At 34.4% G+C, this 12,201-nt stretch overlaps 1 protein-coding gene across 5 annotated transcripts in view; it reads right to left on the bottom strand.

Moving 5' to 3' along the window:
- Positions 1–12,201, bottom strand: part of PHKB (phosphorylase kinase regulatory subunit beta) — a 254,654-nt gene that overhangs the window by 140,836 nt on the left and 101,617 nt on the right. For all 5 annotated transcript variants that reach the window (XM_074293309.1, XM_074293310.1, XM_074293312.1 and 2 more), the window contains one exon: positions 3,575–3,638. In XM_074293309.1, coding sequence (XP_074149410.1) covers positions 3,575–3,638 — 64 coding nt within the window. The remainder of the gene's footprint in view (positions 1–3,574; positions 3,639–12,201) is intronic.

The raw sequence follows: 12,201 nt of genomic DNA, 5'->3' as shown, positions 1-12,201 counted from the left end.
TGCCACAGTTCTCTTAAAGTGCTGACCTAGTTTCCCTAATTGTCCTATTCAGTTACTCTGCCACAGGTTATAACCATTCCCTTTTAATGTTAGGATAAAGGTTTTATATCTTAGACCTTAGGCTATACTTATTCCCTCCTAATGTTTGATGGGATAAAAGTCTTTATCCATTTTAGACATCATTAGAATATAGGGAGCCTCTCCAGTACCTCCCATTATGTCATTCTAGGTGCCTCCCCCCATTAGGTCATCCCCATTCAGGTACTTCCCCCATTATGTCATTGTTCTTGTTACCCCATAAAAGAATGCTATATCCGATACTCAGGGCTGGATTCTTTGAGACGATATCTCATTCAGCCCAGGGACCAACCGTGGATCTACTGGTCCCAGTAAATCTCTCCATTCAATAAATTCTGTATTGAATATTCTCTAATCTCTATTTTGCTCAATTTCTCCAGGATTAAAGGATGTCTAGTTCTTCCTTTGAATGGGACTTTCTTTTTTATGTCACTATCTTTTTCAGCTATTGACTTTTAATTAGGTTTCTTTCTTTTTCAAGTACATATCACTATATTACTGAGATGTTTAAACATAACAAGCACACTTTATGTACTTTTTTTATCCTTTTTTGTTTTAATTAAATATCAAGTAGGAAAAAAAAATCAAATTGTCATGTACACAGCAGAACATAAGAGAAGGTTCAAAAATATATAAAGCAATAAATTTCTAATTCAAAAAAACCTTTAAGAGAAATAATACATATTGTATTCAGAGCTGTTCATCTTTTCTTTGCTTCCTCATAGGTTTTCTTTTGTTCTTTACTGTATATTTTTACTTTATTCTTTTTTTCCCATTCCTTCTCCCCTCACTACCAGAAGGCTACAAATAAGTATAGATATATTTATAATTATATACATATGTACACAAATATACATATATATACATAGATATCTATAATCATATACATATATAACATATATAGATATTATATATGTATATATATTACCTGTGTAAGATCATACTATGCTTGTTTGTTTCTTTCTTTACATCGTCCTCCATCAGTCCAAGTCTTTCCATATTTTTCTTACTCCATCAACTCATAATTTCCTCTATCATAGCAATATCCTAATCTTATACTATCTATTTTAAAGTCTTTATTATATTATACTAAATTAATTAATATGGCTAAAAGTAGTTTCTATTTTTCTCTTTTGATCAAGTAAAATTTAGGTATCTTAGCTTTAACTTTGAGATCATATTTACTACCTCTGCTTTTTATTAACATTATAAATTATACTCAATTTTTATTTTGTTTGTAAACATCTCATATTTCCTATCCCTCCTAACTTTGCTTTATTTCTACCCACTACCTGGCCCTTCTATTACTTAACCTACTCCACCTCCAAGGATCTGTCCCTTATCTTGTCCCTCCACCCTTTTATCTGTGCTCTCTAGTTTGTAGGTGAATTTAGAAGACTTTTATAGTGTTCGAAATATATATATTGTTCCTCCTTTTTCCCATCTCCATTAATCTACACATTTTTCAATATCTCTCATTCCTTTTCCCTATATCCCTTCACTTTTTTTAAATCTCTATAGATTTAGAAGACTTTTATTCACTTCTAAATGTATATATTGTTTTCTTTAATCCTAATCTGATGTGAATAGGGTTAGCTAAAGAAAATCCTTCCCTCACCAGTTTCCTTTCTCCCTATGACATCAGTCTTCTTTCTGAATTTAGAAGACTTTTATACTCTTCTGAATATATATGTATTGTTCGCTCTTTGAGCCATTCCCATTAAGAGTAAGACTGCAAAAAAAAAAGAGTAAGACTGCAGAAATACCAGCTTTGCATCTCCATTTAGTTCCTTTGTGTCACTTCTTTCTCTAGCACTTTATTTGTATAAAATAATTACTCTTTTTTACCTTTTCTTACATGGTTTTGCTTTTTAGAATCACATCATACTCAGCTCTTCCCCATCCTTTCTTTATAATTACCTGACTACTAATGACAATATTAGATATATGGTTTATATTCCCATGTATACAACATAAATAGTTTGTCCTTATTGAGTCCCTTGTAATTAGTAATTTACCTTATATTTCTCATGGATATTGTATGTCAAATTTTCTATTAATCTCAGATCTATTTCAATCCTGAAAGTCTAGCAATCCAAAAATATTCTTTTTGTTGTTGTTCAGGATTATGATTAGCTTTGTTGCATATGATATTTTCAAGATATAACCTCAGTTATTTTTGCTCTTCAATATATAGTGTTCAAAGATCTGCAGTCTATTAATTTAGTTACTGTTAAGTCTTGTGTGATTCTAATTGTGGTTCTGCTGTATTTGATTTGTATATTTTTTGTTGCTTGTAATATTCCCTCCTTGACTAGGGTGTTCCTTGTACCATCTTTTTTGGGTGGTGATCAGTAGATTTGTTTCCTAGTTCTACTGTCCCCTTTCTTTATTTCTTTATTTTACCACGATTCTTTTTTTTTTTTTTTCCATATAGCTGATGAGAGAAAAATGTATTACTTCTGTCATATTAATGATAATTATTAAAATCGGGGATATCCCAGTTGTTGTTGTTTTTTTTTCTTTACCATGCCCTATTTCCTTGCCCAGTGCCTCATGGACAAGGCTGATAAAAAATAGGATTAATATTCTTCTCATTTTGGGTATTGTTACTCCACTCAACTAGGTCTGGTTTGTGTGGGAGATATAAATTCTTTGTCTTTTAATTTCAGCCCTTCATGGGAGGGAGCTCTCTTCTCCTTGTAATGTTCATTGCTACTCTTAGAAACACTCATCTTCCAAGGGCATATAAACTGTGAGTCTGCTGCCATGAGAGATTTTGACATTTAGTGTCAGTAACCTTTTTTTTTTTTTTAAATTCTGAAATTGTTAATAAAATGATTAAATTATCCAGAAATTATGCCTCTCATACTTTTTAAGATATCACATTGAAGATGTTTATCATGTCCTTCCTGCCTCGAGATGACATATACAAACAAAGCTGTGAAAAAAGCATCCCCAGGCCACATGATACAAGAGAAAAAGCCAATACAATGTATGAAAGAAGTAGGTTGAGGAATGAATCTCAAAGAATGTGCAGGATTTGGATAGGGGGAATAAAAGATCAGAAGTAAGAGTAAAGATGTGAAAAGCAGGGAAGGGTGACCTTATTTAAGTAACCCACAACAGGATTCTACATAAAAAGTGAACCATATGAAAGGAAGTTCTAAAAGACTTAAAAATCCTAAAGGAACAAAGGTGGACTACAGGAGAAAAGTAGCTATCGAGTAAAGAAAATGAGACCTCTTTATATAGGATATAGCTGACTTTATTAGATAAGAGTTCTATAATGAGAAAAATGGAATTTATTGATCTATTTTTTTTAAAGGAAGCAAAAAATCCACACACATTGAAGTTTGTGTTGAATTTACTACCTAATTTTTGATATCCTTTTAACTAGACTAAAAATGATTTGTTAAAGACTAACCAGAATTCACTGAAAATATAGTTCAAATTAACATAATTTTTTTAAAAGTCTGGGCTAATTTTTTTTTACCTGGTTGCCAAAGAGGTTGAATCCATTAATTGCTTCTAGAACTGCTTTTGCTAAGCCCACAGAGCTGGAAAAGAAGAAAAAAATATTTGGTACAATCTGGGCACAGAAATAAAACCCCAAACCTGAAGGATTTATAAAAGCTTTTTTTTTTTGTTTTTTGTTAAGACTCATCTTAACCAGAAGAGCAATAACAGATCATTTTTACTTGTCCTTTGCTATAATGATCATTTTGAGGGAGAAATTCTGGCTTACCTTCATCTAGATTTTGCATCATGAATTCTAATATCTAACTTAAAAGATTGAACTTGACGAAAAGGTATAGGGCAGTGCTCATTAATTACCCTGTCAGGTGTCATTAGTTTCAGATACATGTAATAGAACAATTTAAATGAAAACTTAGAGGGAAGGGGGAGATTAATAAACCTGCTATTGAGTGCAGAGGAATATAACCATTCAAAAATAGTTTTGTTCAAGAATCTAATAAAAGGTATTTAATGTCATATTAAGAGTTGGGTGAATAAAAAAATGCTTCTGTCTTCTTATTTCTCCATTTTTTTTTTGGTAGTTCACATAACATCTTTTTAGTGATTGGATTTCTTTGCCTAAAGTTTATATTCTAATGTGTAATACTTTTTAATCCTGTACATATTAAAACTAGAAAGAATAGAATTATATTTTTATAATACTTTTAAGGTTTACAAAATACCATCTTCACAATAAGCCTCAAGTCATTCCACCTTTTCTGTTTTTCCAGACCACTATTGCTGTCTTGGTATTAATAATAGTGCCTATTTCACAGGTTGTTGTGAGAATCAAATGAGATGAAGGTTTTTCATTATTATAATTATTGTTATAATTATTATCAACATCTGGTCTCACTTTTATCCCTTTAAAATTTTGTCCCTGCACTTAATGAATTTAACATGATATTGTGCTCTACCCTTGAATTCCTCATTCTCTTGTTCACCATTCATTTTTTTCAAAAGCCTGTGCCTGGATTATTTCAAGTATTAATCTTTTCATATCCTAATCACATGATGTTTAACCATACTGAAGGATTTCATTCAATTGTTTTGCTAGATCTACCACAAATTTTAATAATTTAATCTCAAATGGATCTTTGTTTTTAGAATTAATCCATTTCATTTTCCATGACTGATTTTCTATTATGCTTTTTATTTTCCCACAGTTCCTATTCCAAAATTCATCTCTCCTGTAATGCTGGAGAAACTGAGGCAAGATAGAGATTAGAGAACAATTTAATAATTTATTAAATGGAAAGATTTACTGGGACCAGATGGATCCATGGTTTGGTCCCAGGGCTGAATGACACTATTGGCTCCAAGAATCCAGCAAACAGAGTTCTCAATGACATATATACACATGGCTCAGACTTGGAGTAGACTGAGGCAGGGGCAGAGTCAGGGTGCTGAGAGCAGGAATGGGACTCTGACAGGATGGGGTAAGCCACCAGAGATGAGATGACATAATCAGAGGGAGGGACCCTGGACATGGGGAGAAGCATCTTGATAAGACAGTACCTGACATTCGGATAACTTGGGATGGGGAGAGGCATTCTGATATTCTAAAACATAAGATCTTTTATCCTTATCAAATATTCTGATAAAGAGCCAGGGGAAGTTTTGCAGGATTGAGATTTGACTGAAGCAGAGAAACTGAGTCAGGACTTGGTCAGGATAATTAGGGAGACTGAAAACTGTGGCAATAACACTCCCCACCCCTAAACCATCTATAATATATTATTGAACACTATCCTCCATTCTATCTACTCTATTCCTTTTGGATTTAGGTGACACTATTCTGTAGTGCTTCATTGGATTTCATTGGTTTTAAGAATGATCTTTTTTGATGTCTATAGCAGGGTCATTCTCCAAGTTTTGTTTGAGATATATCCTGTTCTTGGTCTTCTCTTCAACTTTTTATCACAGTAAATGTATCAAGTTTCCATTTGCTCAATTATCATCTTTATACAGATGGCACTAGAATCTGCATCTTCCAGCTTTCACTTTTTCCCTGAATATTAGTCCTATACTTCAAATGTCTCCTTGACAATCACCTGGATATCCCGAAGATAACTGAAACTCAGCATTTCAACAGAAAACTTATTACCATTCCCAATAAACCCATTACCCTCCTAAATTCATGTTTCCATCAAGATCACAACCATTCTTTCAATCACTCAAGTTTATAACCTAGGAGTCAAGTTGTTCTTTTCAGGAAAGGATGGGACTAAGGATTGGACTAAGTTATAGAAGCCTTAAAATGCTAAATGAAGGGAACAATTAAAGTTTACTGGGTGGGAAAGTGACATGATTACTTAGGCTTAAGGAAAATCACTTTAACAATTGAATGGAGGATGAATTGAATTGGGGAAAGCCTTGAGAAAAGGAGACCAGCAAGAAGATTATTATGAGAATCTAGGCAAAAAGCTGATGAGGGCCTATATTGAAGTCATGAAGTATTAGTGGAGAGAAGAGTACCTAAGTGAGAGATACTGTGGAGGAAGAAATGACAAAATTTGCAACAGATAAGAAGTGTGAGATAAAAATGAGGAGTTGAAGAAGACACTGAGTTTGTTGAAGAATCTACATGACTATGAGAATGGTAGTAGGACTCTACAGAGTCAAAGGAAAGTTCAGAAAAGAGTAGGTTTGAAGATAATCTGTTTTATCATGAGGCCTATTATAAGATAATGACCACTCACTGAAATAGACCCAGCCAATAGGGTTTTCAAAATAGTACCAAAAGATGTTTTGGTAAAAGAGTAAAAACTGAATGTCTCAAAATTGTAATGGACAAGTTTGTTGTGACACAGATCTCTTTTAATGTCTTGACCCAGTTTCCCTAATTATCCTATTCAGTTACTCTGCCTCAGGTCATAACCATTCCCTCTTAATGTTAGGATAAAGGTCTTATATCTTAGACCTTAGACTATAGTCATTCCCTCTTAATGTTTGATGGGATAAAGGTCTTTATCCATTTTAGACATCATTAAAATATTAGGAGCCTCTACAGTTCCTCCCTTCATTATGCCTGTCTCCATTATATCATCCTCATGCTAGGTTCCTCCCCCCATTAGATCATCCCCATCCAGGTACCTCCTCCATTATGTCATTGTGAAGTGGGTTAATATTCCTTTCTGATTCCCAACCCCCATGAGTTCTAATGGGAGATATCCAGCCCCCATTGGATCTGATCTGTCTCAGCCCCCATTCTAATGATCTGCTCAGGTTTCCCAACCCTCACCCCAAGTACAAACAGCTTCCTCCTTATAGAAAACCCCATTTAATGCTATTCAAATTCTAACCCTGGCTGAAGCTTAGGCCAGAAGCCAACCTGGGACTCAGCCACGAGCCCCTTCAGATTACCAAAAACCCCCCTGTTATAAAAGGGGAAAACTGGAATCCACTCTTTGCAGAGGTCCCAAACATGGCACCCTTACACCGGTTATGTCAAGGGTTTCTGCCCACTGGACCTGTAGCTCCGGTGCCCTCTTACCTCTACCCTCAACTTTACTAACTAAACTTTACTTCCAAACCCCACAATAAACCTCTTTTATCAATCTAGGTTCTTAGGTTTGTAAATTCCTTTACAGAGGACTCTTGTGCTGCTATTAAACCTCATTCAACTTTGTATCCTCGCGCCGAATCTGAAGGGGCTGCAGGAGAGCTTTATTTGACTCCCTGTACCCTGAACCTGCCACTAGACCAAAATTAAACCTAATTTCATTTAGATATTCTTTATCTAGTTCTCATCAATTGTCCTTGTTACCCTATAAGAGAGTCTTGTTATCGGACATTCAGGGCTGGATTCTTTGAGACAATAGTCTTGTTCAGCCCTGGGACCAAACCATGGATCCATTTGGTTTTATCTTTCCCATTTAACAAATTATTAATTGTTCTTTAGTCTCTATCTTGCTCAGTTTCTCCAGCATTACAAGTTTAGCACCAAAGAAATATTAGATAAGTAGGAATGGCCTTCCCTAATGTCATCCTGATGTAAGAGGACTCTTTGGTCCCCTGATCTTTGTGGGGAGCCACCCCTTCCCTTAATTCACCTGGAGATTACCTCTAGCTTCTAACCTTGGGAAACTCCTAAAGTAATCATCACCCCTTCCTCTGGCCCTCCCCCCTTAATTCAACTGGAGATTACTCTCTAATTCATCTGGAGATTATACTCCAGACCACCACCCTCCACTCTCCATTCTTAATTCACTTGGAGATTGATTCCTAGCTTCAGGCTACAAAAGACTAAATAAAATTGACCTCTGTTTCTCAGTGCTCTGCTGCTATTCCAATCAGGAATCCAGGCCACAGAGAACTTTGTGTCACAAAAAACCCCCTTTTTGCCAACCTTAACTTGAAAACTGGGACTGAGAATTCTTTCACTGGTCTGGCGACTCCCAAATGCTATTATGGTGTCTCATCCCTCAACAATCCTCAATATTAGAATTGTAGACACTTAGTAAATGCATTCTGAATTAAGTAGAAAAGAAGGCATTTAAACTTTTATCTGAATGTCACAGTTAAATAACCACACACAAAAGAATCTTACCAATGTTTGAATTTAACAATCTTTGGTTATGTCTATCTCCTTACTATAGATAGCTGGCCATTTATACTCACTCTGAAAGGGAAGCTTCATTTTGGAGGCAAAGAGAACAAACAGAAAACAATAATAGCATTTAGGACCAGTCTTAGGCACCAGCAATCCAAAGTTGAAAAAACAAACTTTCTGACTTCCAAGTTTGAAGTCTATTTGGAAGGGTGAGTGATAATTGCATAAATAAGTAGGACAGAAGATAAAATATGACAAAGACAAAAACAATCTGGACAAAGGTAACTAAAATTTCAGATCTCTTTTACTTAGTGATTGGAAAATTCTTTCTGGAAGAGATAGGACATGAACTGTCACTTTAAAAAACTTTAATGGGGAAGAATAAATAAGGAGTGCATTGAAAGCATGATGGAAAGTCTACACAAATGTACAGATTTAGAGAGAGAAAAGAATGATTTCTAGCATTAAATGTGCATGGAATAAAAAGTATATGAAGTAACATTTTCACGCTTTTTGTTTGCTTGCATTTTATTTTCTTTCTCAGTTTTTTCCTTTTTGTTCTGATTTTACTTGTGCAGCAAGATAATTGTATAAACATGTATGCATATATTGGGTTTAATATATTTTTACCATGTTTAACATATATTGGATTACATGCCATCTAGGGGAGGAGGTGAGGGGCAGGGAAGGGGAAATGGGAACACAAGGTTTTACAAGGGTTAATGTTGAAAAATTCTCCACAAAACTTTAATAAAAATTTTATTTTATTCCAAATCACTATTGATCAGAGAAATGCAAATTAAGACAACTCTGAGGTATCATTACACACCTGTCAGATTGGCTAAGATGACAGGAACAAATAACGATGAATGTTGGAGGGGCTGTGGGAAAACTGGGACACTGATGCATTGTTGGTGGAGTTGTGAAAGAATCCAACCATTCTGGAGAGCAATCTGGAATTATGCCCAAAAAGTTATCAAAATGTGCATACCCTTTGACCCAGCCATACTACTACTGGGCTTATACCCCAAGGAACTACTAAAGAAGGGAAAGGGACCTGTATGTGCCAAAATGTTTGTGGCAGCCCTTTTCATAGTGGCTAGAAGCTGGAAGATGAATGGATGTCCATCAATTGGAGAATGGTTGGGTAAACTATGGTATATGAATATTATGGAATATTATTGTTCTATAAGAAATGACCAACAGGAGAAATACAGAGAGGCTTGGAGAGACTTACATCAACTGATGCTGAGTGAAATGAGCAGAACCAGAAGATCATTATACACTTCAATAATGATACTGCACGAGGATGTATGCTGATGGAAGTGGATATCTTCAACATAGAGAAGATCTAATCCAATTCCAATTGATTAATGATGGACAGAATCAGATATATCCAGAAAAGGAACACTGGGTAATGATTGTAAACTGTTATTTTTACCTTCTGAATCCAATTCTTCCTGTGCAACAAGAAATTCAGTTCTACACACATATATTGTATCTAGACTATAGTGTAATATATTTAACATGTATAAGACTGCTTGCCATCTGGGGGAGGGGGTTGGGGGAGGAAGGGAAAAAATCTGAATAGAAGTAAGTGCAAGGGATAATGTTGTAAAAAATTACCCATGCATATGTACTGTCAAAAAAATGTTATAATTATAAAATAAAATAAAAATTAAAAAAAAATTTATTTTACATGCAATTGGAAAAATAAAATACAAAAAATAAATTTTAAAAAAGCACATGAAGGAGAGTATGAAATAAAGCTAGAAAAGTAGATTAGTATGCTAGGTGGCGCAGTGGATAGAGCACTAGCCCTGAATTCAGGAGGACCCAAGTTTAAATCTGGTCTCAGACACTTAACACTTCCTAGTTGTGTGACCCTGGGCAAGTTACTTAACCCCAGCCTCAGGAAAAGAAAAAAAAAAAAGAATATGATGGGTTTTAAATGTCAGACTAGTCAAATTCTATTTTGTCACACAGATAACAGGAATCTGCTTATGCTAGATTTTAAATTATATATATTTGCCCCATATTAACCAAAACAAGAGCATTTTTTATAGAATCAAAAATTGTAAACCAACTATATGCCCATCAATTGAGGAATGGCTAAACAAATTGTGGTACATGAAGTAATACAATAATAACAGTACTGCAAAAAATGATGAAAAATAAAGATAATCATGTTTTTCTTGCACAACACGACAAATATGGAAATGTGTTTAGAATAATTGTATATGTTTAACCTATATCGGATTGCTTATTACTAGGGGAGAAGACAGAGAGAAGAATTTGGAATACAAAGTTTTTCAAAGGTGTATATTGAAAAATATCTTTGCATTTATCTAGAGAAATAAAATGCTATTGAAATTGTTTTATAGTAACTGGGAAAAATTAATTATTAAATAAATGAAAAAATGAGAATCATAAAGAAATATATTAGCAATTGATGCAAAATTCTAAGTAGAGGCAAGATAAATATAACAACATAAATTGAAAGAAAAACAAAACCATGAAAAATGAAAGACTCAAAATTGTAATGGACAAGTTTAGCATCAAAGAAATATAAGAAGGCATATCCTAACTTTTTTTTTTTGTAGAAATAAGAGATTATAAATGTGGAACACTGCATATAATGTCAAACTTTTTTGATCCATTGATTAGTTTTGCTGAAGCGGGTTTTTATCTTTTTAAAAAATTCCTTGGTATATAAAGAATTGATCTTTGGAAGAGAGAAAAATGAGGGATATACTGGGAAATGAGGGTGATGTAAAAATAAAAGATCAATAAAATATATTTTTAAAAAAAGATTGGTTATGCCTAGTTCCTACTACTTAGAAGGCTGAGCACTTGAGTTTAGAAGTTCTGAGCTGCAGTAGGGCTAAAGGCAAGGTATGAGTGGACATACAAAGACCAGTACCAATATAGGGAGCTCCTGGGGCAGGTGGCTATCAGCTTGCTTAAGGAAGGACATCCTGACCCAAATCAGAAATGGAGCAAGTCAAAGTATTTGGGTTGATCATCTGTGAGATTGGACTCATGCGTGGGAGTTACACTTCCAGCCTAGATACAATAGGTAAAGCCAGGCTTAAAAAAATTCCCTTGTTTTATAAAATCACACAAATAATTTAACTTAGCCTATTAACAATTGTTCAAGTATTTTACTATTAGATGACAAGGCAATGTTTTGAAATACAACATATTGTCAATTGATCGCTATATATATATATATATATATATATATGACTCTCCTTTTTCATTATATATGATAGTGATAAAATTGGTCCCAAATTAGTTAAGTAGAATGTACTATAGGCTTTTTTTCCAGGAGTGGTGATAGAGTTGCACCAATCTGTTATGGGTCAGAACTCTGAAACAAGGATTCTTACAAGGTGCGAACTCAGTGGAATTGATAAAGACAATGGTTACTTAGTTTAGCCTGGTGTTTAATAGTTCTCTAGTTCCGTACATGTACTTAGTACTTAATATAGTTCTAAAGATTCACATCTATGATAATGTAATTATAAGAAAGCATATAAACTGGGACAAACTTAGCCAGATTCATTCCAATTTCAACCTTTGTGGTGGCTAGAGGCTGGAGCATAAGCTCTCCAACTCAAGAGAGAGATTCATTCACTCCATCTCACACCTATCCTACTTAGCTTATCCTACTTAGCTTCTCCACAGAAACCAAGACTCCTGAAGGTCTTTAAGAAAGCTAGCCGGGGCCTCAGGCAAAGAAACTAAGCAGTGAAGGAGATAATAAAGGATTTGGACTTTAACACCTTGCTATTCTTGTGGTGATTACTCTACTGAAACAAAGGCTAGTCCCAAGACTTCCAGAAAACCAACAAAAACATTACACCAATCTACCTACATACTCTGTTGGAGTTCTTTCAAGTAATAGCATTTCTAAGATAGCTGGCAGAATGAAGAATATAGTGAGTTGGGATGTATATTTAAAAAAATTTTTTTTTGTTTAGAACTACTATTTAATTCAATAAAGATTTCTTGAGCAGCTGCTCTATGCAAGACAAACGAAGGGT

The sequence above is a fragment of the Sminthopsis crassicaudata genome, chromosome 2 (assembly GCF_048593235.1).
Source record: "Sminthopsis crassicaudata isolate SCR6 chromosome 2, ASM4859323v1, whole genome shotgun sequence".
NCBI lineage: Eukaryota > Metazoa > Chordata > Mammalia > Dasyuromorphia > Dasyuridae > Sminthopsis > Sminthopsis crassicaudata.
This window is presented reverse-complemented; position numbering and strand designations above follow the sequence as displayed.